At 54.7% G+C, this 25,118-nt stretch overlaps 10 protein-coding genes across 10 annotated transcripts; 4 read left to right on the forward strand and 6 right to left on the reverse strand.

Moving 5' to 3' along the window:
- Positions 1 to 86: 86 nt before the first annotated feature.
- Positions 87 to 1,591, reverse strand: BDP55DRAFT_653484 (Ulp1 protease family protein). The gene is made up of 4 exons (XM_060574195.1): positions 1,476 to 1,591; positions 1,182 to 1,368; positions 1,111 to 1,130; positions 87 to 1,034 (listed from the first exon to the last, which is right to left on the reverse strand). The coding sequence occupies exons 2-4, from the start codon at positions 1,335 to 1,337 to the stop codon at positions 479 to 481; spliced, it is 732 nt and encodes a 243-aa protein (XP_060433262.1). The 5' UTR covers positions 1,338 to 1,368; positions 1,476 to 1,591; the 3' UTR covers positions 87 to 478.
- On the reverse strand, positions 1,574 to 3,614 carry BDP55DRAFT_411552 (uncharacterized protein). Its single transcript, XM_060567373.1, has 2 exons — positions 3,088 to 3,614; positions 1,574 to 2,045 (listed from the first exon to the last, which is right to left on the reverse strand). Exons 1-2 carry the CDS (start codon positions 3,436 to 3,438, stop codon positions 1,704 to 1,706), a joined length of 693 nt encoding a protein of 230 aa, XP_060433263.1. The 5' UTR covers positions 3,439 to 3,614; the 3' UTR covers positions 1,574 to 1,703.
- Positions 3,615 to 5,096: 1,482 nt separating this feature from the next.
- BDP55DRAFT_628877 (uncharacterized protein) lies at positions 5,097 to 5,831 on the reverse strand (the record flags this gene model as incomplete). The annotated part of the gene is made up of 4 exons (XM_060571952.1): positions 5,097 to 5,295; positions 5,436 to 5,555; positions 5,619 to 5,732; positions 5,797 to 5,831. The coding sequence occupies 4 exons, from the start codon at positions 5,829 to 5,831 to the stop codon at positions 5,097 to 5,099; spliced, it is 468 nt and encodes a 155-aa protein (XP_060433264.1).
- A 1,051-nt stretch (positions 5,832 to 6,882) lies between these two features.
- On the reverse strand, positions 6,883 to 8,087 carry BDP55DRAFT_411580 (ribosome biogenesis protein SLX9-domain-containing protein). The gene is made up of 2 exons (XM_060567374.1): positions 7,994 to 8,087; positions 6,883 to 7,931 (listed from the first exon to the last, which is right to left on the reverse strand). The coding sequence occupies exons 1-2, from the start codon at positions 7,994 to 7,996 to the stop codon at positions 7,320 to 7,322; spliced, it is 615 nt and encodes a 204-aa protein (XP_060433265.1). The 5' UTR covers positions 7,997 to 8,087; the 3' UTR covers positions 6,883 to 7,319.
- Positions 8,088 to 8,265: 178 nt separating this feature from the next.
- BDP55DRAFT_691675 (ThiF family protein) lies at positions 8,266 to 9,810 on the forward strand (the record flags this gene model as incomplete). The annotated part of the gene is made up of 3 exons (XM_060577005.1): positions 8,266 to 8,463; positions 8,555 to 8,748; positions 8,802 to 9,810. The coding sequence occupies 3 exons, from the start codon at positions 8,266 to 8,268 to the stop codon at positions 9,808 to 9,810; spliced, it is 1,401 nt and encodes a 466-aa protein (XP_060433266.1).
- A 234-nt stretch (positions 9,811 to 10,044) lies between these two features.
- BDP55DRAFT_545766 (mitochondrial import protein Pam17-domain-containing protein) lies at positions 10,045 to 10,937 on the reverse strand (the record flags this gene model as incomplete). Its single annotated transcript, XM_060568600.1, has 3 exons — positions 10,045 to 10,145; positions 10,199 to 10,271; positions 10,335 to 10,937. 3 exons carry the CDS (start codon positions 10,935 to 10,937, stop codon positions 10,045 to 10,047), a joined length of 777 nt encoding a protein of 258 aa, XP_060433267.1.
- A 996-nt stretch (positions 10,938 to 11,933) lies between these two features.
- BDP55DRAFT_765815 (uncharacterized protein) lies at positions 11,934 to 14,171 on the forward strand (the record flags this gene model as incomplete). Its single annotated transcript, XM_060580949.1, has 1 exon — positions 11,934 to 14,171. One exon carries the CDS (start codon positions 11,934 to 11,936, stop codon positions 14,169 to 14,171), a length of 2,238 nt encoding a protein of 745 aa, XP_060433268.1.
- A 1,001-nt stretch (positions 14,172 to 15,172) lies between these two features.
- Positions 15,173 to 16,824, forward strand: BDP55DRAFT_691677 (uncharacterized protein; the record flags this gene model as incomplete). Its single annotated transcript, XM_060577006.1, has 2 exons — positions 15,173 to 16,361; positions 16,787 to 16,824. 2 exons carry the CDS (start codon positions 15,173 to 15,175, stop codon positions 16,822 to 16,824), a joined length of 1,227 nt encoding a protein of 408 aa, XP_060433269.1.
- A 275-nt stretch (positions 16,825 to 17,099) lies between these two features.
- Positions 17,100 to 18,490, reverse strand: BDP55DRAFT_545897 (glycerol-3-phosphate dehydrogenase; the record flags this gene model as incomplete). The annotated part of the gene is made up of 2 exons (XM_060568609.1): positions 17,100 to 18,318; positions 18,432 to 18,490. The coding sequence occupies 2 exons, from the start codon at positions 18,488 to 18,490 to the stop codon at positions 17,100 to 17,102; spliced, it is 1,278 nt and encodes a 425-aa protein (XP_060433270.1).
- Positions 18,491 to 19,399: 909 nt separating this feature from the next.
- Positions 19,400 to 20,578, forward strand: BDP55DRAFT_411676 (uncharacterized protein). Its single transcript, XM_060567375.1, has one exon. The coding sequence runs from the start codon at positions 19,730 to 19,732 to the stop codon at positions 20,354 to 20,356; it is 627 nt and encodes a 208-aa protein (XP_060433271.1). The 5' UTR covers positions 19,400 to 19,729; the 3' UTR covers positions 20,357 to 20,578.
- Positions 20,579 to 25,118: the final 4,540 nt, after the last annotated feature.

A 25,118-nucleotide genomic window follows, 5' to 3' on the forward strand; every position in this document is an offset into this window, starting at 1 on the left:
TCGACTCGGTCGACTTCTTGGGCGTGTGTTGGTAGATAGCGCTCATGACTCCGTCGTCTCTTACGAAATGCTTACATCCCCCCCCCCCCCCCTTTTCTTATGTCGTTTGAATAAAATACAATGCATTCGTTCGTGGATATCGTATATCGAAACATTCAGATAAGTCGTCGGCAAGAATGTGATGATAAGTCACAATCTCGCATCGTTCGTTCGAGTTTGTAATGGGCGGTAGGGAGGGGACCTATTGTTGACTACTCGATCCGTGGCGGCGTCTTTGACGAGTACGGTGATGCGCTTCTCCTTTTTGAAAGAAGGGGTGTCAGGGAACCCTCGAGAAAATACACGTTTTTACGCTTCATCAAGACACAAGTACATGTACAGGAGGAAGGACGATGACACTGCCATCATCCACAAGCCGCAGAGACCAAAAACACAATGCGCAAATTCAGTAAAGAGGGGAAATATGAGGGTTTGGCGCTTACGATCTCCTCCGCTCGCCCTCCTTGCGCAAGCTCTCGATAATTTTGAGCATCTCCTTGCGTCCGCCGTGGCTGTCAATCAGCTTGTTGGCCATGCTCATGCTGACCTTTTCGCGGGCATTTGCGCTGAGCAGGCGCTTGATGAGCAGGTGGCGCATGAGGATACACACAAACACACCGCAGTCGCTGCCGTTCTCCTGCTGCGGGGAGTCGTCGAGGTTGAGGTAGCGGAGCGGACGGCCTAAGATCTCGGACATCTTATGGGTGGCGAGGCGGCCCTCTGCGTAGTTTGCGCCGCCGAGGGAGTCGTAGTGGAAGGCGACGCCGTCGATTGCGCTGACGAGCAGCAGAGACCAGTGGGAGCCGCCCTCGGCCTGGGCGACGTTGCGGGCGTCGTTAATGGGGAGGAAGATGTGTGTTACTTTGGAGAAGTCGGGAAGGGCGGAGCGGATCTGGCGCATATCGGGCTCCTTCATGAGGAGGAAGGTCATTGAGGGCCGGAGGAGGATGATGCGGGCTTGCGGATACTTGGGGAGGACTTCGCGTTCCAGCCATCTGCGGTTGTCGGTTGTTAGGGGAGTCGCTCGGAAGGGAGGGGTTATTGTTGGCTTTGGGAGTGGTTAGGACTCACTCTTCCCAGAATGCAATGTTCTATTCACTCGTTAGCTAGGAGCAGGCGCAAGGAGGGTAGGTGTGTCGTACGTTATCTGTCAACCAGTCGTTCTTGAGTGATTTGATGTCTTCGTAGGTGACTGCAAGCAACGCGAGTAAGTCAAGTGCCTTTCTGATTGAGCTCAGGCAGAGGTCCAAGTTGCCGGAACCCGCTGTCTCGGCAGGTCCCGGGACCTCGTCATCCATCGAAAGGGTTACGTACGGAGGATATCGTGATCTGCATCGTCCAAAAGAAGCTGTCAGCCGGGCTGTGATTACCACAGGATGGGAGGACCACACCGCGAGAGTTGCGGCGGAACATTGGAGTAAGGAAGTGCGACTTACACGACAAGTAAGGTGCCTGCGGGGAGAGCTAGGACGCGATTCGGGTCAGTTCACTGGCGCTTGCGCTGAAACAGGACAGCCCCCTCCGAAGTACCCCCCGCCGTTGCCAGCCTCACCACCGCACTTCAAGGCAGGCGACGAGACGAGAGGGCATGTGCTTGCCCGTCCGCGGCTGTCGTCCGACCTGGAATGCAGGACCATGGAGGAAGATTGTGACCTCATCAGGCCTCACTTCCCAGTGCGGCAGCGGCGGGCAAGGGGCAAAAGCCAGTTCCAAAGACGAAGAAGGAGCAGCAAGGCAAAAAGAGGGAGCTTACAGTGTCGCCAAAGTGACGCGCCATCTTCCTGAAAGGCATGCTCAAGCGCGACTCGGACCTGTGTCCGGACTTGGTGCTGCTCGTCGGGGAGGTCGAGGGGGATAGCTGAAGTGATGCTGCTGGCGATGCTGCTGAAGCCGATGCGGTAGAGGATATGGAGGATGTCGTCGATGTTGAGCCGGAGCGGGAGGAGTTGATCGCTCGGGGCGGCGGTGGTTGTTGGTTGCGAGAAGAGCGAAAGGGTAGGAAGCGGCTGTTGCTTGCGGGGAGTTGCGTCAGAGGGTGCTTAGGTAGGTAGGCAGGTAGGTAGGTTCGGTTCGAGAAGAGCGACGATCTTTCCCAAAAGGTGTTTGGGGGTAGGTGAAGTATGCAGGTTGACGACGGGGGATGTGTGTTTGCAATGTGGTGAGAACCTAGGGAATCGGTACGGATAGAAAGAGGATTGAGAACAAGGACGGAGGAAGAAGAGGGAAAAGTTCCGGGAATAGGATCAATCGGAGAAAGACTGGGAAGAGAAAACGGAGGATGGGGGGATAATCAGCCAAGGCCAAGCAATAAAATCAAAAAAATTAATTCAGGGCCCTTTTTCGCATCCGCTCTTTTTTTGCTTTTTTTTCTCGCTCGGGATTTATGAGCGGGGGGAGAGGGACGAGGGTCTCTCTTCCCAGTGTCTCTCGCGCGGGCGGTGGGAAACTTCAGGATCCTTCCTGGTCACAGGTCGCAGACGGAGCGGAGCGATGGACGACGGTGCGGTGGGGAAGTGAACGAGAGAAAGACGATGAACGGGGGGGGACCACTTGGGCTGGTGCAGGTGCAGTGATGGGGGCTGGGCTTGCGGTACTGCCGGTGCATTGCAGCAGTGCGAAAGGTACCTTACCCCGTAGGTACCTAGGTGAGATGCAGCTCGGATGAGAAAAGGCGCTGAGAGGCGCTGGGGAAGTGAGGCTTGAACAACCAACGAGTGACGAGTGATGAAGGGGGAGACGTGGCCCAAGAGTGGCGCAGCACTGCCCAAAGGCTGTGAAGAGGAGGAAAAGAGACGAAAAATGCGAGGTGACGAGGTGCCGACAAGCCACACTTGTGGGGAGTCGAGGAGCTAGGGCCACTTTCCCTTGACCCAATTCGGAAGGCGACCCCACCATCCCACGGTGCCTCCGGCGCACCCACCAGAAGGGAAGGGATGACGATGATGATGATTTCGTTGTTCAGGCTTGGGCAAGCAGGCAGAGAGAATCAAATCAAAGGAGAGAGAGAGAGAGAATGTGAGAGAGAGTAAGAACGAGGGTGGAGCATACCTTGAATTGCTTAACCGGCTGATACCCGTGTGAGGGACTACTGCTGCTGCTGATTGAATGTCGACTGCCGCGGCCATCGTACAGAGGTGAAAGCACTGACCAAGTCCGAGGGAGTACCAGGGACTGGGTCGGTAGGTACCGAGAGATTCTCGCAGAAGGTGCTCTTGGTGAGGTGCAAGTCGTGAGGAAGGAGCAATGAGGATAGCAAGGAAAGCAAGCCTTCGAAAGGAAACAATAGCTCTTGTGCAGGGACAGTGGGCGTGGACGTGGACGAAGGGGGGAACACACGAGTTTACATACGTCCCAAGGGAACAAAAAACGAAACGTGCTAGTCTCTCGATGGCCGATCATCTGCAATACCTTACCTTACCTTACCTTGATTACCAGTGGCATCCGCCCATCCCTGTCTTTTAGGTAGGTAATTAGGTGCTGTCTAAGGCAAGGTAAGGTACGCGAGAAGAAGAACAAGAGGAAAAACTCCCAAGATCTGAAGAAACTCTACGTCTGCCTGCGGTAGTGCTGTCCCCCCCCCCCCGATTCTGGTTTCGATTCCCACCAAAGAACATCAGCTCTGCCTGGCTGTGACAAATGAACCGAGACGGTGAAGGGAGTAGGAGTCGCCATTGGGGAACTGGAGAAGGCGGAGGGGGTGGGAGCCCATGGCTAAGCCTCTAACAGAAAAAAACCTTCTCTCACAGTCAAGTCTCACTTACAGACCCTCCCTCTTTCCCCTCACTCTCTCTTGATCTTCAGAGGAACAGTAATGGATCGCAGGATGAGAGCACTCGAATTCGAGCAAGAGAGTGAGTGTATGGCCATCTCTATTTCTCCTCGTGGCCTCAATGAAAAGTGAGGCATTCAAGACTCAAAAGACACAGGCAAACAAGTAAGAGAAAAGGAAAAGCACACCAAGTTTCACCTCGTCTACGTCACCGTGCTGCGGCATCACGATGGCCGTACCAGGGCCCTGCGAATGTGCGATACCACCCACCTGGCGCACTTTCCGCCGCAACCCCTTTTGGGACGAAAAGGAAAAGTCCAATGGCATCAATCGTACCAGACCATGCCCATCTAGGAGTAGGGACGGCGCTTGATACTTCACCTAGCCATGAGTAAAAGCACGTACGCAGGTTAACCGCCACAAGAATAGAGTCACACGAAAACGTTCGCGGCATCGGTGATGGAGCCTAGTCCCACAACGGTACAGCTGAGTCCGGACCCTTCCTCCGCGGTAGAATGATAAAAAATTCAAATGGACGGCAGGCGGGGAATAGCCGAATAGGCAAGGGAAAACGCTCGTCACCTGCATCGGCGTCTTCCGAACGTGGCTTGCCCCCAGAGCGCCAAAGTTATCCAGCAGCCCGACCAACCCACTCGCAGGGCTGGCGGATCATGGATAGACATGGGGGTGCCGCTGGAGAACGAAGAAAAGGGTCGATTCAGTTCGGGAAAGGAGCATTCAATGTATCTCAACTGCGCCCAGTCACAGCACACTCAATTCGGAACAAGTTAGGTAGGTTCACTCTTGATGAGAGGTGCCGAGGGGGGTCGCGGAACAATTGACTTTGGAAATGGTGCGTTTTTTGCAGTACCTATTATCCTGCCACCTAATTGAACGGTCCGGGGGATTGGGCGGGGGGTCCGAGATGAGAGCAAAGGGAGGCGACGAAAGCACGCAAAACCTCGGAGCTATCCGCTCACGGCCCGGAAGTGGGACGAAACGCCTGACAGGGCAATGCAATGGTAACATAGCAACGTCTTTGGTCAGAAGTCTAGAATCCTAGAATCTCAATTGTGGTATTTCGTTGGGGGGACCCTGTCGTAGAGACAGTCCTATCTTTTTTGCCCATCAATCATGTCTCATGTCCATCCTCTTGCGTTCCGGATATCGTACAGCTGTGCTTCGTCCTATGGTCCAGTGGCACGGCAGACTTGCTGCGCTCAGAGTCTTCGTGCTGTTACGCTGAAGACATCATGGTACTGGGTACGACCGTGCGATAACAAACATCTCAGTCTGATCCACCCGCGAGACCGCCCTTGCGTCCCGCCTCGCGCGCCTTCTCAGAGCCGGGCTCAAACGAGCCGGACGATGCCTTGCCGCCCTCGGAAGCAACCTCGCGCAGCTTGTCGGCATCCATGCTGGCGAAGCCCCCGGTGTGGCTTGCCTGCCCGCCCTTGGCTGCGATCTCTTGAACCTCTTCCTTGGGTCTGCGATAGTGTTAGTGATGATCATAGACGAGAGATTCACATGCAAGGCAAAGATTGAATTAAGCTTGAAGTGGAAAGGAGCCGAATGCCGGGTGCCGGGACATTAAAAGGAAATAGGAGGGCATGTGAAGCCAGCTTACCGGTTGGCAAAGTTGCTGGGGTTGGTGTTGCCGGTGCCCGAGTGGGTCTCGGCCTCGATTCCGCCGCCATGGCTGGCGTGACCTCCCTTGGCCGCAATTTCACGAACCTCCTCCGTGGGTCTGTCAAAGATTGTCAAATGTCTGATACCCAAAGACGAATGTCTCATGGAAGAAAGAACATACCGGTTCGCAAAGTTACCAGGGTTCGTGTTGCCGCTTGGTACTTCCTGCGGGATGCCGCCGCCGTGGCTGGCATGACCGCCCTTGGCAGCGATCTCGCGAACCTCCTCAGTGGGACTTTATTCGGTCAGCAATCAGTCAAAGATAGATCATGGCCTTTCTATTGCATCGGAAGTCGTACCGGTTGGCAAAGTTTCCGGGGTTGGTGTCGGCCATGTTGTCAGTTTTGGGTTGAAACTTGTGTAAGTGGTGGTGATGTGGAGTTGAAAGTTGAAAGATGGGAAATGGCCGTTTGTGGATGATGGGGGAATAGATCCGAGAATGAAGAGACGACGAGAGTTTTATAGAGGTTTATATCAACTGCATGAAGTACACACTTAGTGGGAAGGAGCGGTTCAAGAATAAAAAGGTGCAGTTGTTGCCTGCTCAGCTGCACAGTTCCTTTCAAGTTCCCCAAGTGACGTTGGTTCTAGGCAAACGAGCCTTTCCCTCCTGTAGAACGCTGTTGCCGGCCGCATAGTATGACGATGCAAGGCCGCACCTACCTCAACTCGAGACCATGAAGAATTTCACAGATACGCTCTCCAGACTGCTAGAGTCTTGTGCATATGAGGCAAGTTATGCGCTTGAGCGACAGCTGATTGGCGATGGTGTCGTCTTCAGCCCCCATGCCCGGACCTTAGCTGACATCACCCCTTCGTCAAACCGTGCCAAGATATCCACAAATGCTGTCCATGGGCCACTCCAGACCGTTGGAGAAAGCCAGCTCATCAAACCATGCAACAGTCAACCTGGACTGGCCTGACGATTTGTTTGACTACTTTCTTTTCCTTTTGCCGTACAGATTACCTTATTGCGACGCGTTTGCACCCTTCAGGCTGGACAAAATGACGTCGGCTCACAAGATCGCCGTCAAAAATATTTGCTGATTTATTACCCTTGAAACGCTAGACCACTATCCCTGCTAGAATAAATAATGCAATGAATGGCAAACGAAATCTTCTTGTTATGTCATTCGCGAAACGAGTACAAAAACCACGTCAAATCAAATCAATTTGATATTCTTTTGTTGTAGACACAATCCCCATTAATAAGGAGCACAAGGGGTCCATCAACTTTTGACTATTCAGCTGGTCCTCCTCGGCCGGGTTGACGCTGATATGGTGTCCCTCAAAACGCTCTCATGTTGACCCCTTTTTGCAGCCTGAACATCGTAGCATTGGACCAACTGGAGCTCAAGTCCAGCATCAGTTCCGTGGACCCTCTCCACTAGTATGCGTATACTTGACTCGGGTTTGCACGATGTAGAGCCATCCAGATTCCGGCAACTCTAAGAACCCCCGAGATAAACCTGTCGCTGCTATCGACATATTTGGCGAATTCGAGCGCATCTGTGGCTGAGAGCTTCGATTCTAGAGGATTCATCCAGGGGAAAAGCGAGCCCGAGAAGTTCTTGCGCGTCACGGAATGTCCTTTGCGATCAGAGACGACGATCCCAACATTGATAGTCCCACGGAAGAATCCCATCTGAACATAGGCCCAAGCCGCAAGAGTGAAGAACTCGTCAGAGAACACGGAGACGCCACCTTCCGTCGGTGAAGATATCATGCCTTTGGCGCGCTGTGCTCCAAGTTGCCGTTTCGACCAAATCCGTCGGGTATCCCTCTCTGCCGTTCGTAGTAGCGTATGTACCACCATTGAATCTTATGTGCTGAAAGCAGGGTTCTGCTCCATCGTGCTCGAAATGTGTCTCCGCAACGCCGCCCACCGATTCGAAGTCGCATTCGTCGTCGTCGTCGTCGTCTCCTGCACCCCCGCCCCCTCAACCGCCATCGCACCAGAATCACCCGCAGGCGCCGCGCTAGCATTCGCACCAGGCAGCGAAGCCAAAGCCGCCATGCTAGCCCCAAACCTCGCCACCTCAGCCTTAACAACCTTCTCTTTCCTCTTCAGCGCACCAGGCCTACTCTTCAAACTCTTATGCCTGACTTTCCCTTCGCGCAACTGCTCCAGCGTCTGCGCGCCCTCGTCCAAGTCCGGCAGCGCGTCAGCGAGCGACTCCATGGTCGCGACGAGCTTCTTGTTCGGCCTCCGGCGCTTGAGCGTCTTGCCGCTGCCGGGGGCGGTTTTGGCGACTTTGCTGAGAAAGGCGCTGTGTTTCATCGTTCGCTTGTCCTTTTTGTTGGTGAGGAAGCCGTCGTCGACTTGGGCTTCGGGGCGGAGGGTCTTGTGCGGTGCGAGGGGGTGGATGTCGCCGCGGATGCGGGCCATGCGCTTTTCGCGGGCCGAGAGGGAGGTTGTTGGTGCTGTGGGTGCCTTGCGAGGCGTTAGCTTTTGGTATTTCAGAGGGATGAAGGATGATGGAGGGATTTCATTACCATTTTGACTGTGTGGAAGTGTGGGCGGCTCTGAGGAGTTGTAGATTGAATGGATTCGAGTTCAAAGTCGGATGCAACTGGCCGGTAGAGTTTGAGGACGCCCCAAGCTTCCATCAAAAATTCGTGGTGGGGCCGAAAAGAGAGGCGTGTGGGCCCTCTGAAATCGCGGGGTCGGAGATCGGGGGCGGAACCTCCGACATGCACCAGAGCCCAGACAATTTCCGCGCTCGGGAGTCATCGATGCTCACTTACACCGCACGTCACACGACAAAATGAGCAAAGTCGAAGAGCTGCGGCGCAAAGTCGCAGAAGCGGAGCTGGACCTCCAAAACCTCAAGGAGCAGCTAGCCAGCGCAGAAAAAGAGGCACAGGAGGAGCAAACTTCAGCATCAGCATCAGCTCAACCCTGGAAATGGCCCCTGCAACCCGAGGATTATGAGAGATATGGGCGACAACTTATCATCCCTCAAGTAGGCATCAAAGGCGAGCTTCCAACAAATAACACATTGGCTTTGAGACCTTTGCTAAACGAAACCCGCAGGTCAACTAAGACTGAAAAAGTCAAAGATTCTCATCATCGGTGCCGGGGGCCTGGGATGCCCCGCAGCGGCCTACATCGCCGGAGCAGGGGCCGGCACCATCGGCCTCGTCGACGGCGACGTTGTCGAAGTCTCCAACCTCCACCGCCAAGTCGCTCACTCAACCGACAGAGTCGGCATCTCAAAGGTCGAAAGCGCAATCACATACCTAAGGGGGTAACGTAAACCCTCCTCCATCTAGCCCACATCTCCAGCTCACACATCCCCAGCCTCAACCCGCTAGTAACATACCACGCACACAAAACACACTTAACACCGACCAACGCCGAAGAAATCGTATCACAATACGACCTCGTCCTCGACTGCACAGATCACCCGACCTCCCGCTACCTCATCTCCGACATTTGCGTCCTCCTCCAGAAACCCCTCGTCTCCGCCTCGGCCTTCCGCACAGACGGCCAGCTCATCATCCTCAACTCGCCGGCCACGCCGCAGGGCAGCACTCTGGATGGCGGCGGCGGACCGTGCTACCGCTGCGTGTTCCCCAAGCCGCCGCCCCCCGACAGTGTGGTCAGCTGCGGCGAAGGCGGCATCCTCGGGCCCGTCGTCGGCGTCATGGGCGTGCTGCAGGCTCTTGAGGCGATTAAGCTCGTTGCCGCGGGCGCTGTCGATCCGGATATGACAGATAAAAGTGCGACTGCGGCTGCGCCTTCGCTTCTCATCTTTTCGGGCGCGGCGCCGTCTGGGCAGTTTAGGTCTGTCCGTATGAGGGGCCGGAGGAAGGATTGCTTCGCTTGCTCTGCGACGTCGACGCTGTCTCTTGAGACTTTGCGATCGGGATCACTTGACTATGTGTCGTTCTGCGGTGTTACCGCGCCGGTCAATGTTCTAGGGCCCGAAGAGCGCATTTCTGCGACCGAGTACGAGCGTGTAGCCAAGGAGAAGGGTGGCCGACATCTTCTGCTGGATGTGCGAGAGCGCGAAAACTTTGACATTTGTAGCATCGACGGCGCTGTGAGCGTACCGATTGCAAGGTTCATGAAGGAGACGCAGCCGTCAAGCGAGGGGGTCAAGCCTCACCCTGAGTGGCTGCCACTGGACTTCCCAGAGGATTCGCCCATTTACCTTGTTTGTAGAGTCGGCAACGACTCACAACTTGCGACGAGGCGTCTGAAAGATCTGGCGTCGAATAATAATGGGGAAAGATTCATCGGCGACATTGAGGGAGGTATGCGGGCTTGGAAGAAAGACGTGGACCCCACGCTGCCTTTTACGTGAGATCTGCGATGCGAGACGGGGCGGGCGACGACAGGAGAGGTTGGATATAAAAAAGTTGAATTTGTTCTGACGAGGGGGGCTGTGTCGTCATGATACATACTTTTCCTACGCGATACCCCTATTGCTACAAAGAGAGGAGGGCGGCCTTCGCCCGCTAGCCATGATCCTGATTAAACCTAAAGAAACTGTCCCAGGCAGAGAGAGCCGTGGTGGGTGGTCGTTGGGAGTGGTACTCTACACGAAGCTGACACGCTTCTTGTTGAATGCTCGCTGGTCCTTGAGCCATTGGCGATAGCCCTTGACACTTGAGATTTTTTCGCCGTAGAAGTCGGGGACTGGTAGAGATTAGCACATGGGAGCTGGACGTGTTTCTGAAAAGTGTACTTACCAGGATTACCAACAGAGGAGACAGACGGGTCAACACGGTTCTTCTTGATGCGGGCAAAGAATTCCTTCTCCTTCTGCAGCATAACTCACGTTAGCAAAAAGCTTTATCCCTCAAAAACGCAGCAGGGTTCACTTACCACCGTCATCTGAGTCTTCCACCTCTTGTTCAGCGTGTAGAACACCAAGGAGCCAACGCTAGGTCCAATAAGCCATCCAAGAGCACCGAATCCCATCGTCATAAGACCCATCGTAATGAAAGGATCCAGAGGAATCTGTGTAACCAGCGGGTCCGCAATGCCAGTAGCCAAGATGCCAGCACCACCAACAAAGGATCCCAATCCAGAAATGACGCTGAAGCCAAGCTGCCACCTTCTACGGGACTTGCGCAGCTGGAAAAAGGTCTCCCAGTCCAGCCTGTCCCCCGGCGCAGGAGCGGACTTTTGTTGCGCCGCGGCGGAGGAGGCGGCAGCGGTAGCGTTGCAGCGCTGGGAGCAGGGTTGGCGGACGACGTGGGCGACGATGGAGGACGAAGGGGACGCGGCGAAGGCGGCGCTGGCTCGGGCGATCGGACCAGCTGTCGATGCGAGGCCAATTGGGCGGGCGGTCGCGGGCTGGTGCTGCTTCATGGAGGCGGTGGAGTACGGGCATGCGGTGGTGCGAGCGATGGAAGAGGCAATCGATGCGCGGGCGGCGCCCTGGCCGGCGAGGCGGAGGGCGAAGGTGCTCGTGGGCGTCAGCATGTTTGCGAGGCCTTGGCGAAAAGTCTCAATTGTGTCGGGAGGTTGTGGGCATCAACGTTGTGGTGCGCGGGTGGAGGGGAGATTCTCTTTCAGTGATTTGCTTCGGTTTTGCGAAGGAAGAAAATGGGGATTGGAAGCTGGGATGAGGTGGATGGAGCTTCTGCTCCTCGCGATGAGGTCAAGCTCGGCCCACCAAAGATTTGACGCCCTGCGCCGGTAGACGCCCAGCCGCAGCTTCTGCACGGGCCTAACTGCAGCCCCTGCTTCCCCGGATCGCATGATCTCAAGGGCCAAGGGTACTCGATGCCTTATGTAATACAGCACAAGGACTCCTAAAAAGTAGGCAAGTATAAAGCATCTTATAAAGTGATATCTTATATATATGAGGTGAGTATGGTATTTAAGATATACTACTTTAGAAAGTAAAAGTTATAGAGCTAAGTTTAATTATAACAGACTAAAAAGTTTTAATATTAAAAGCTTTACTAAATTGCACTTTCTATTATTTAAATTAGTAATTTAAATATGATCAAGTGTATCAAGATAAGCTGCTGCTAATTGCGTTTAAGGTGATAAGTTTTGATATTTGAAGTCGCTGTGCTGGTGGAGAGAAAGCTAATTAAAGAACTAAGGTTTCTAAGTTTCCTTCCTCCGTCCCAACCGGCGCCGCAATCACGAAAGACAGCATACGCATCGGCGGAAACACGCGCAAAAATAAGGTACGAAATTTTATGACATGAATGACATTCTTCAATTGGTGCCGAATTTTTCTGACGTCTCTAGCCTGCGGCGCTGTTGAGAACGAAAGCCTTGTCTTTACCGAATCGCGACACGACACGAGACGAACACGAACGCCAATTCCCAAAGCTATAGTTAGACGACCGACGTTCCTTCCGAAGCCTTTCTCGGACCACACCGCGGCAACATTTCCCCGAACAATATCACAAAAGGTTGTCAGGCGTGGCATGGTGACTTCTCCGAAAGGAGTAAGAAACCATGTCGCGACCTTTGAAGACAGTTGTCTGGTTCGGTGGTAAACCCCCCACCCCGGCCGGTCCCAGAAACGGCGCCGTCACAACCAACACGTCCAACGACACCACCACCACATCCTCACTTTCAACCCGGCAGCCGCAGCCGCCCCGAAAGAACCCCGATCCCGAACCGCGCAAACTCGCCGTGGTCCTCGAAGACCTATCGACCTACCGCCGCTACAAACCCGGCACTGGCCCCCCACTGCGCCCGATAACCCTCGCTCCTCCCCGCGACTCAACAGCCTACATCCGCGACGAGTTCTTCGTCCCGCCTGCGCTCTCTGACGACGGTAAGAAGCGTCTTCAGTACGTTGTGGGATGGACGGATCTGCCGGCCGCGCGGCTCGTCGTCGACGCTGAGCAGATATGCGACTACGTCTCGCCCATGGCGTACGAGGAGTGGTGCGCTGCAAAAGCCGAGGAGCGGGACGAGGAGGAGCGTAGGTTGGAGGAAGCGGAGAATGTGCGCGCTGTTGAGGAGGCTGTGTCCAGGGAAAAGAGTGTCGCAGCACCGGGCGAGAAGGGTGCAAAAGGGGCAAAGAGGGGCCGGAAGAGGAAGCAAATCGTGGCGGAAGAGTTGAGGACACCAGAACCCGCCACCGCCGCGGACGGACAGAAGAAGAAACGGGGACGGCCGAGGAAGAACGCGCCCTCGCTCTCTACACCATCCAAGACTGCCTTGGCGGACGACTTCAGGGAGCTAGATACGGAAGGGGATGTGGACGTGGACGTCGAGATGGATGATACGGCCGACGATGAGGCCATTTTCCGGCAACTCAACGGCACCGGGACAACGACACCTTTGCTCCTGACGGAGGACTCATATGACTCTGGCGAACAGAGCAGTCTACCCGCGGGTCTAGAACCCCCGAGCAAGAAACAGAGGACGCGGTCACCGAGACCGGCGCTCTCGCGGTTTATGCCGGGAATCGAGACGGACACTAGTAGCCGGAGCACCCCATTTGACTCGTCCAGAGGAGCCACAAGCTCACCAGCACTGCCGCCGTTACCACGACCGCAAGCACCAGATCCCCAAAGCACTACCGCCCGGCCGCGGGAAACGCCCATCTTCCCGCCGATACCCCCGGCCTCTGCGAACCACACATCCACGCCCACAGCCCCACGGACAACAAAGACACAGCAACCGCCGAAGCGGTCCCTCCTCTCAATACGAGATCCTCCTTCCACGCCCCAGCAATCATCATCGCCCAAAGTGCAAACACCTACACCAAAAGCCAGCAGTATGCTCCCATCGCCAGCGACGGCGCCCCCGGCGTTGAACCCGACACAGAACGGTATAGGTACGAACGCTCCAATACCGAAACCGGGCTTCAAGCCCCTAATACAAAATACGACCCCCTGGACAGTCTCTCTCGCGGGCTCAAAGACCTCTTCGTACTCTAACCTTACGCCCTCACAGCCTGTCCAGTCGATAGAGCGACCCTCCTCCACGACGCCCATACCAATCCCAAAGATACCAATCCCAAGACCTCGTGATACACCAAAGCCACAAGAACCACAACAATCACTCCTACCGCAAACCTCCTCAGCTCCCCCCGCAACAACAACAGGCAGCAAAAGCGCAGCCATAAAGTCCAACCCTCCCACCACAACCAAATTTCACGCCGCGCGTAAAACCGGCGGCAAGCACCCACCAAGCTCAACCGCAACCGCGACAACAGCAGCAGCAGACGAAGAAGAAGAAGACGAAGACGAACAAGTCTACGAAGTCCTCCGCATAGAAGGCTTCGAAGACCGCGTTTCCCGCCGCAGCGGCAAGAAACTAGGCCGCTTCTTCCAAGTTCGGTGGAAGGGAAACTGGCCCTCATCCATGAATCCAACCTGGGAACCGGAATCCAACATCCCGCAACATGTGATTCAGAGGTTCTATTTTGAAAAAGGCACTACTCCCAAGAAAAATGTCAATGGGCAGGCCGGCGCTATGGATAGGTACCTCGTGCCGAAGAAGTATGCTTCCGTGTCGCGGGCGTTTGAGGGCGAGGACGAGCTTGGCGAGGGGGATGGCGATCACAGTAAAGTTCACGGTAACGGTAATGGGGTTGTGACTGCGGCTGCGACCAAGGACGGCGATGGGAATGCCGTGGATCAGATCAAAGTCGAGGGGGGTGATGATGATGAAGGCAACGAGATGATGCTCGTCACGGACTTTCGGAACCTTCTTGACCATGAGAGAAAGTTCTAAACAGCGATCGCCAAGTCATGATATCAATTCAGCAAGCGAGCGCAATCACGAGATCGGGCGGGATCGATGATGGTTTGTATTCACGATCATCAGATAGCCATACTTCATTTCAAGGAATAAAAAAAAAAGAATTAAAAGAGTCGTGTCGAGACCAAGTCTTCACATTTGTAGGGTTGTTCGCAATTGATACAAGATTGTTTAGTAGAAGTTGATCATGATAGGTATACAAAGAATGGAGTATCGTTGACGTATAAAGTAAGGAGGAGGAAGCAACTTGACATTCTTTCTCCTGGCCATTATCTGCAGAATGGGTTGGACTTAGATCACTAGAGTCCTTTCCAGGTTCGAAAAGGGGGGATTCGACACCTTGAAAACAGCGTATGCTACGTGTACCTAGCTTGATAAAATAGCTTCAAAGCTCATCAATGTGTAATTGAAGATCTTGTGCTTGTTCCCTCCAAATTCCCTAGTCTAACGCCCTCCGCAACTCACCCCCACCAATCCCGCAGCCCGCCGCCCAAGTTTACATAAGCTCACCGTTGAACTCCGACGCGCGCGCATTCTCCGTCCGCCGCTCCCCTCGGCGCGCGCCCGCAGCCAACGCTCGTTGACGCTAAAGATAAGGTAGGCCGGGAACCTATCCCCCAAAGCGTCGTCATCCAAATTCAAAGTCCAAACGTCAGAGACACTGGACACAAAAGGTCTCCCGCTCCCACCACCCCGTCCCACCAGCACCTCGGAGCTCACCAGTTTCAGCATTTCCCTTCCCGCTTCACACAACATCCCATCTTTCATCACCCCTCGGACTTTCTGGCATCATCCCAGCTTTATCAGTCTCGCTACCCATCTTATCTCAAGTTTGAGCTCGAGCTCGTCCCCTTACAAGAACGCCTGATCCACACCAGCTCAAGCACTCAGCATACAAAACGACCGACCGAGCTTCGTCTCCGACAACCTCATCTCCCTCGATCCGTCGCAACGACGTAAAAGCACGGGAAAATATGACAACACCTCTCCCCCAGGAACCTATCTGCCTCCTCCGCCGCCTCAAAGACCTCGTCACCCTCTCAACCGCCTCCGGCCCCTCCAAGAAATCATACCCTTCCATCAAGAGCATCCCGCGCACATCCCCCTCCCGCCTCGCAGCAGCAGCAACCGACGATGCATCATCATCCGCCGCCGCAGCAGAACAGCAATCCGTCCTCTATCTAGCCTATGGCTCCAACCTAAGCGCAGAAACCTTCCTCGGCGCCCGCGGCATCCGCCCACTCTCCCAAGTAAACGTCTCCGCGCCCGGTCTATCCCTCGTCTTCGACCTCCCCGGCCTCCCCTACACGGAACCCTGCTTCGCCAACTCGGCGCCCCGAAAGATCCCCAAACTCCCGGACCCGAGCGATCCACCAAAGTTCCCGCCTGTGCCGCCCCTACCGCCTCCAGCCGAGTCGGAGCAGACGAACAAGGGTACGAGCACGATACCGACAACACCAGACCTGGGCTGGGACAAAGGCCTCTTTGGCGTAGTCTACGAAGTAACACCCCAAGACTACGCCACAATCGTCGCAACAGAAGGAGGCGGCTCTTCCTACAAGGACATCCTCACCCCCTGCATCCCGCTCCCGCCCCGCGTTTCCGTCCCCGAGAAGCCGCCCATCGATATCCCGCGCCCGTTCTTCGCGCACACCCTCTTCTCCCCGTCCATCCCGGATGCCGAACCAGAGGAACCTGACACCACCTCCTCTTCCAACTACAACAACGACGACGACGACGACGACACACCAACACCCCCAACAGACCCCCGCAAAAAATGGTACTACCGTTTCCTCCGCCCAACCCGCCGTCCCGACCCAGCTTACGCGCAACCCTCCCCCCGCTACCTCAACCTCATCACCTCCGGCGCGGCAGAGCACGAGCTCCCCGACGACTACCAGCGCTGGCTGAACTCCCTCGTGCCCTACACGCCCACCTCGCGTCGGCAGAAACTCGCGCAGTGGCTGCTGAAGGCGCTCTTCCTCCCCGTTTTGTTGGTGTTCTTTGCGCTGAACAAGAAGGTGGCAAATAAGGAGGGGAAAGTACCTGTCTGGTTGGGCGTTACGTTGGGGGTGGTGTTTAATTTGCTTTGGATGGTATATGATGCTGTCTTGAGGCCTGTTTTTGGGGATGGGGAAAGGACGCAGGAGGAGGATGGGGACGGTGATGACGGGGAAAAGAAGAGGTGGGCTAGGAGGCTGTCGTGGAGGGGGCGGGGTGCTGGTGTCGATGAGGAGAAGATGGGATTACTTGAGAACATGGACTGAGAATGTGGGCTTGAGGATAGCAAAGGGATATACACAGAAAACCTTGGCCCAGCGTTATTTACTCAGTCAGACAACGAGAAGGGGGTACTAGGGCGATGTAACCAATTGGACATGTGGGCAAAAAGAGTTCACCAACGGTGTGGCTACATCTCTTGGTGCTCATGCTGGGATTCGAACTCGAACTCGGAGCCTGTCGTCGAGTAGGCTAGTTGGCGTAGAATTTAATTGTTGACCATTAACCACTTCACCAGCTAGCCAGTTTGACCTGACCAACCGACCTAGGAAGGCGCCTGCTGTGCTGCTGACAGGGATGGAGTTGAGGGGGTGTATATGGGATTCACGTGTGGTATACGTTGTAGATGGGATGAATATACGGATCAGCAAGATTGACCAGAACAATGTGCGTCATTGCTTAAACCTGTCTAAATCCGTTTCCTTCACACCATGCCACTGCGGTAAATGATCCAGGGATATCAACATACGTCTTTCAAAAGCCAAAAACCCAAGACTCCGTCCCGGCCCCTCCACCCATGGCCACCGCATCGGTGTGCCGCCGGACCTCATTCTGCCACGATCAATAATGTTCTGTATTATCCACGCCCTTTTTGATATTCAAACTCCCCCCACCTAGACCTCAGTTCTCAGACGTAGACACCAAGGTCGGGATATCGTCGACGCTGTACCGTCCCTCGAGAATACCGTGCACGGCAGTGAAGAGAGGGTAATGCTTCTCCTGGCCCCTCGCCTTCAAAAAGCTGTTGACCTCCTGCGCCGTGCTTGTGCCCTGGAGCAGCTGACCGTTCAACTCGCGCTTCTCAATCTCTTGCACGCTCAAGCCCTCAGCCACAGCCATCTTGGCGCACTTGAAGTTTCTGCCACCGCTGCACGAGGTAATCAGATCCGCCACGCCAGCCGACTCCTCGGTAAACGTCCCCGTGTGCACCGTCTGGCCAAAGAACTCCTTTCCAAAGTTGACCATCTCCAGCAGACCCACGCGCATGATGGCGGCCTTGGCGTTGTCACCCCAGCCGCGGCCGTCGACGAAGCCTGCAGCCAGCGCGACAATGTTCTTCAGGGCGCCGCCCAGGGAGACGCCGGCGACATCGGAGACCATGCGAACGTGGAAGTAGGGGCGGTGGAAGAGGTGCTTGAAGATCTGGTGGTCCAGGGGCGGGTACTCGGCGGGCACGGCGGTGAGCTTCGTCTTGGAGGTGCGGCCGCGGGCATCCTTGTGCTGCATGTCGACGGGTGTCAGGGGCGCGAGGCCGTTGCCGTTGGCGTTGGGGTTCGGGGAGGTGGCACGCGGGGTCGGGGCGCGCGAGTTGTCCATGGGCGGGGGGTCGTAGGCGACGGTGGTCTCGGACCACTTCTCGGCGGCGATTTCGGAGGCAATGTTGGCGCCGGAGAGGGCGCCGCAGTAGATGCCGAGACCGTCGCCAATCCACTCGGAGAAGAGGGAGACACCGTCATCGGAGACATTGACACCCTTGATGCAGGAGATACCGCGAGCAAAGGGCAGGATGTGGCCGTTGAGCTGCTTGCAGACATTGCCGATAAACTGGTGGGGGAGGTTGAAGATGAGGATGGTGGAGTCCCTGACGGCATCCTGCAGGGAGGGATTCGCGATGATGTTGTGGGGGAGCTTGATACCGGGCAGGTATTTTGTGTTTTCGTGGTATTTGTTGATGACGGTGGTCAACTTTTGGGGCTTCTCGCCGAGGGAGGCATCGTAGTAAGGGGACGTCGAGTCGAGAGTGACGTCTTCCTCGTACACCCACATGTGCACATCCTCTTCGAAGAGGTCGGGGAAGGCCTTTGTGTTTTCGGCGACGATCTTGGAAATGGTGGAGCCCCTGGGTCATGTTAGTGTTTGTTGTCTGGCCATCTGGCTCGTTCTGCAGACGAAAAGGAAGCTCCAGATGGGAATTGCGATATGAGATATTGGGTGTGTATGAGAGGTGCTCACCAGTTACCGGATCCCACGACGGTCACCTTGTGTTTCTTCTCTACGCCGAGGGAAGCCATTGTGGATGCGGATGCTGAGTTGAATCGTCGTAGGGGAAAGCTGCTTCTGGCGATGGAAACAACAGGACGCAGTCTGAAAAGCATGAGGTACAGTGGAGCAAGAGGGCAAGGTAGGAAAACGCGCCAAAAAGGAGGGGGTGAAGGTTATCTTATTATGTACTGGCCGGGACCTGGAGGAAGTATCCGTAAGGTACGGAGCAAAGCCCAAGGGTAAGGTATGGTAAGGTTGGTCAAGGAAGGGTAAAGCCGGGAAGTTCAGGTAAGACAGCTACGGTAAGGGAGGGTCCAGACAGGTGTCGGTATCGGCTCTTCTTTCGGTGTGTGTCGTGTCTTGTCTTGGTTCACGGGTCCTGGGCATCACTCGGTCACGAATAGAAGCGCGGCAGCAGTTGATTAGCAGCGAGCAGCAGATGGCAGAAAAAAAAAGGGTGCAGCTCCTCAGCATGTGGTTTTGCCCCTCCATCTTTCCTCCCCCTGTCTGTCTCCAGCTATCCCGGTCAGATTGTCCTGCTCAGTGTCTTTGAATCTTTCCGGGAATCCACCAACGCCCACCGCCCTCAATGCTGTCCAGTTGCATTTTGGTAGGTATCTGTTCGCTCCTGCCTGCACCACCACCACCACACCTACCGCCGCAAGTACCTTAACCCCAGTTCCATTCCCGTCCTGTGAGGGAAGCTGCGACCAATCGAAGTCAAAATCCGCTACGATGCCGGGGTGTTCCTGCCCAGAGGCAGTGTTGAGAACCAGCATGACGCACCTCCAGACCAGCAGGGTCGCGGCAGACGTCGTGACCGCTTTCCCAACCGGGTATAGTCGCTCAACGAAATGCCAGGGGGTTGAGGCCGAGTCGGCGGGCCCCTTCCCTATGTTTTTTTTTCTTTTGGATTGTCCATTCAAACTTCTTGGGCAGGCAGGACCGAGCTGAGTTGGCCCGGGCGGACGAATGTTCCTGCCCCCCGGGGTGCCTCGGCCGGACACTCCGCCTCCTCCGGACCTGGCCGAGGCAAGTCGGGGCCTGACCCGTGGACTTGACATTTGCACGGTTTGTTTGTATCGTGAAGATGCCAAGTACGTGTAATGTAGCGAGTCAACTTCCATCTTTCACTCCCCATCGTCTCCAGAATAATCTCCCCATCAAGCCCAGAGCTCGGCTTGTCACAAGACAAAAAATCAAAAGTCAACAAATTGCTTTCCAACCCCACCGTCCCTATCAATTGTCCCCTCCGCCTCCGCCTCCCCATGTCCAGACTCCAATGTTCGTGTGTCCCAGAGTGGATTCCGCTTGGCTCTTGGTGGGAACCCAAACCAAAAAAAAAAAAAAAACGACCCAAGATTAGATGCAATGCACCATTGGCACTCCCATCCTCCCCTGTCAGGATCTGTAGATGGGGAATCACATGCCAAATGTCAGCGCAGCTTTTCCCTCTCGTTTCTTCGCCCGTCGCACTTTCGAGCCTGAATCCCGGCCGCGGGGATCGGCCCACGATGCCGATCGTCGCATGGGGGTCAACCATCAACATTAACCAACTTGTATCTACGAAGCTCGGTTTCCTTCAATGTTTCCTGCTGTTTCCTCATTGGCACAAGCACGAGATGTCGCGGCAACGCGGCGTGCGGTTGTGGCCCGCGCCGCGGCAGACGCCAGAGATCCCGTCTACCTCACTAGGTATATCCCGTTCGCCACCAGACCCCGGCCGCCGCGAGTCCTTTACGCCGTCGCCAAACTCAATTGCCTTGCTCCCCCGAGGGACATCTGATTTTGCCGCCTTGCCTGAAAGTGTCATGGTGCTGCCGTTGTTGTCTTTCTCGAGCATCTGCGGCTTAGTGATGATCCCCACGACCACTGACATGTGCTCGACTCGTTAACAATGCTTATTGTCCCAAAGCTCGTCTCTGAGACTCTCTTCGCAGATGCAGTCTGGTGCAGAGAAGCCACACGTCTCCATGGCAGCCTCCTTGGATGCGACCCTACACCCACCTACGCGCAGGTCATCATCCAGCAAAGGGACCAGGTCGAGGGGCTGCAGGCAGTCTGCTAGTCCGTGGAACACCAACTTACTAATGAAGCTTGCCAGACAGTGGTCCCTGGCAGATAGACACCCGGGATACAGCCGTTCATGCAGCATGGAATCTGCTTTGCCTGTAGCTTATCCCGGACTGAGGCTAGTCCAACGGGCGCTCAAAGCTGTTGCTACATGGTATGGCCGGAGTCTGGGTTGGTGAACTGAAACCTGCCCAGTAAGCTCGGGGACCAATGGAGAATCTCATGATAACTTCCGATCGGGATTGTGGTCCGCACAACGAGAATACTTAGAGGGGGGCTTTATCTACGTGCAGAGCAACGTATCTGATGGCGCTGGAGTAGCCATCGAGCAGTCTCCGTGTCTGGAGTTGAATAGATCCAGCCTCGATTTTACGCCGCGTCAAGTTCAAGGAGCAACACACTTGGAGTTCGTGAATTTTCACCGAATCGAATGTCACGAAAGCCTCCCTACAGCCCAAAGATTCCGGGCTCGAGTCAGGTCTAGGGGAAAGAAGGCCAAAGTAGAGCGGGCTAGGATTGCACATCATGCATGATCAGGGCAAAATGCACGTGGTCGAAAGCAACCTACTAGACCTTAGAAGCAGCCAACTTGCGCTTCTTTGAAAACTCGGTACCAAGGCATTTGACATATGCCTCCAAGTGCCGTTAAAGGATGGACGTGGCCCAAGTTCGCCCTTGGGGATAACGGATTTGACCCCGAGAGGAACCTCATCAACCTAATCCCATGTTTCTGGCTACACAGCACTGACCTAGGGATGGACTGATGAAGGTTACATCCTTAATGGAATAAAGTCGTTTCCGGCAGGCTGACAACTTGCCGCCATCCAAGTACTTTGCGGTTGTACTCTTGCATGGTCTCCATTCATAAGGTATTGTAAGGAGCAAGCCCACCATTGACGTCGCCCAATAACTTGACTGGTGACGGATCAAGGGATGCGTATAGTCTTCAGAGCCCTGTCGATCGTGTCGTCCGTCACAATATGTAGATGACGTCGTCTGAACACCCGAAGAAGTCTACCTCCCTTGAACTCTTTTGCCGACCACGGTTCGGTCCGTGATATCAAAACTTTCAAGGCACTTGGTCACCAATTTGTTCGCGAGTGTCAATGGCGGAGTAATGAAGAGCGTTGCGTTGACCTCGTTGGGCGTATACTCTTTCCTCTTTTAACGCCAACGCATTGAGCCAATATCTCATGGGAACGAACTCGCAACATCGAAAAAAAAGTCTCATGCGAGGACCATGATTACCTGGACAGCAATATTTGGTTCCACGCATACACTAGACTCCGGAGAGATCCCATATCTCATGTGGTATTCAAGAGACTCATTTGGAGGTGACAACAGCTCATCCACCCTGGGAATGTCGAAGATAAGAACATTTTCTCCCATCTGGTGACACTCTAGTTGAAGTTCAAAGGTCTCTAGAGCCGCCGACTCCTGGACAGGTCATACATCACATTTCTTGGCATTTTCTATACTCATGCTCAACATGTGCTTCCTCTCAGCCTACCAGCAAATATATCACACATGCTGCCTGCATACTGTATACCGATATAGAGAAAGACTCCGTTACGTAGCACTCTGCCCTTGTTGAAGGCTGCTTCATCCGCCAAGAATAGTGCTGATGGCCCGAGATGACATCGGCCTACTGAGGTACCACAAGACCGTTTGCCATATGGATGAGCATCTTCCTTGAAACTGGTAGCTCTAGAATCTTTCTCTCACGATGTGCCACTCACGATATCACCAAGTCGAAGGGATATGCAGATGAAGACGAGGTTTTCGATATGACATATCCACGGCTGAACTTGCCTACCTTGAATACCGAGGCCGGGAAGATTTGAGCGGACGATAGCTCCACTTCGTTCCACGGCAGACGGCATCGAGGAACACCGTTGATGTTGTTCAGCCACGTTGTTAACGAGCCCGGTCAAGCCACCCTGGCTATCTCGCGCAGGTTGCAACTACTCCGTGGATGCAACAACGCGTGAGGCTATCTTTGCTTACAGGGGGCAGAAGGGCTAGACTCATATAAGAGATGAGCACTAAGTGCGTCTTGCATGAGGTACGTCATGGCGGGAAGAGCAAACATGGGAGCAAAAAAGCGGTGTCGGCCCCGTAGTTTAATGGAGAGTGAAAACGTGGACCAGTCGGGTAAGAAATTCGGAAAAAGGAGGACTCAAATAAAAAGTACTCTTTGGCATGTATGGAGGTGTAGTTTGCGAGAGGCGAAGAATGGGAAATGAAGAATTCCATGTCGCGTTGCGACGGGTGATATTCAGGCACAGAAAGTCAATTGGGCCAAGGCACACGAGGCACGAGGCAGGTACGAGGAACGCTGGTTGCTGATCATGGAGAGCAATGGAAGGCAAACCAGGAAATGGGAAGGTGCGACAGGCTGCTGACACCTCAGGAGGACGGGAGGAGGAAAGAAGCAGCCAGGGGTGGTGGACTGGTGGTTGCCGTGGATTGTGCGTTGGAAGCTGAGCTAGCTATCTTTCCGGAAAGAGCAAGGAGCCACCCAAGGCAACTTGGAAAGTGCCAGGGAAAGAGAGAGGAAGGAGGGGCATGAAACCGCGTCTGTGCAGCAAGGCGAGCCGCTAGAGCTGATGCGGGAGGATAGCTGATGACGTCACTTTCTGTTCGGTGCTGGGATGGAGCTCTTTCTGATTCTAGCCTCTTTTTTTTCTTTCTTTTTCATCCGTCTTTTTTGGGTTCCATCCAGCCTCTCACCTCTTCTCTTCAGCCTGCAACAAATGTGAGGAAAGAAAAGATATCAAGAAGGAAAAAGAAGGTCTTCAACGAGATATGGCATGGCAGACGCATCAGACCATACTAGGGGCCTACCTTAGTTGGTGCATATCGACGTGGACCGCAGCATGCGCCGAGAATCGCACAGCTGTCGAGTCAGATCATGGTCGTCCAAAGGATTTGCAGCACCCCAACACGAGCGAGCCTCAATGGCAGCCCGACGCTTCGAGCCAAGCCAAGTGCAGGGCACCGCCCGCAAGCCGTGCAAATAACATCTTCAGTATTCTACGGTGATCTGAGACGCCATCTTGACGAGACCAACTTTGGCATTATAAACCATTGGGACACGACGATGATACTCTAAAGATAAGGACATCTCTATAATCCCGGTCGGGCCTGGCCTGGTCTCTCATCTTTGCTGCGGCCTGTGGCCTGCCATGCTCTCCCAGCCTCAGTCCGAGTCTCCATCCCCGGCATGCGACATTAACCCCCCGGTTACCGCTCAAGTTTGTTGCACACACGATATGGAACACTCGCCGCACTGGCACATTGACAGGCTTCTCACCGGCCAGCTCACACCAGTCTCTCTGCATCGCGATCCGAGAAACACCCAAAGAGTGGGAATTCCCAGTGTCGACAGTGGTCTGGAATCTCAGAGATCGCGATGGCGGCCCACGACCGGCGCAGCGCTAAGACCAAACTCCGCTAGGGCGTCTAGAGCAGCATGGAAACCCCACCAAGCGTGCGAGCCTCTGTGCTGTCCCCGCCGAAGCTATCCGGTTCGGGCGCTGCCAAACATTCCCATGTTTGCCGTGCCCGTCAATTTTGATTTTTTTTGGCAGCTTTGACATTTGCGGGTTTGCTGCGGGCAATACCTTAGTATCCATGGATGTATCTTCTCCGCATGCTGCTGGTGGGGAGTTACTTGGTTGCCCCGCCCCCCGCCTGTCTTTCGAGTCTCTGTTCACTGGAGACTTTTTCTTCGTTCCTTTGGCTGCCCGAGTGACTGACAACGGAGGCTCTTGCAGCCAACCTGGAGTTGGGTTGACAAGGTTGGTAAAGGTACCTCAATTGCAAGCATGGCTGAACAAATACCTCAAGATTAGGTGATGCACCATAAATCTCGTCCAATCTTCAGTTCCTCGTAGCTGTGTTGGTGAGAAGCAGGAGAAGGAACCAAGATGGCCTGGCAAAGACCTCAGCACTAACACGGAGTACATGGAAACCCAGCGCTGACTAGAGCTTCCGCAGCCCCCGGCACCATGCTTTGCTTTCCGTGCCTTGGATTGGCCTGGTTTCCCGTTGGATCTCTTGCTGCTTTGCTGAGCTCCGAATTTCTTGGGTGAGCTTTGCTGTACTCGGGTACGGATAGCCCAGGTAAGGAAATAAGGCAGAGAAGAGAGAGCACGGCGAAACCCCGCCATACTTTGCCCTTCCTGATCTTACCTGCCGTACTCTGGTAATACTATGTGATTAAGGTGCCTTAGATGGACCAGCTGGACTGGGAGATGTTGGGAAGGTGAGGCCAGGTACCTGGGCTAAGCTGATGGTGTTGTCTCTCTTTCTGGCCCAGTCCGTCATATCGTCACCGTCCTCGGCCGTGTATTTTCTTTTCTTTTCCTCCTCCTTCTCGCCCACACACTCTCCCAACTTCTTTTCTTCCTACCACCTTCATCTATCCCACCTCCTCTAGAGACCATTAATCCTCGAGGCCTACGGCTTGTCCATCCATTTGTCGAGTCGTCCCTCCTCCGTCTCTGTCGCCTTTCGATCAATTGCACCTGCAATTGCCACTCGCTCCATCCAGCTGCGTCTTCACCCTCGCTCGACCCC

The sequence above is a fragment of the Colletotrichum godetiae genome (assembly GCF_030913485.1).
Source record: "Colletotrichum godetiae strain CBS 193.32 chromosome Unknown BDP55scaffold_8, whole genome shotgun sequence".
NCBI lineage: Eukaryota > Fungi > Ascomycota > Sordariomycetes > Glomerellales > Glomerellaceae > Colletotrichum > Colletotrichum godetiae.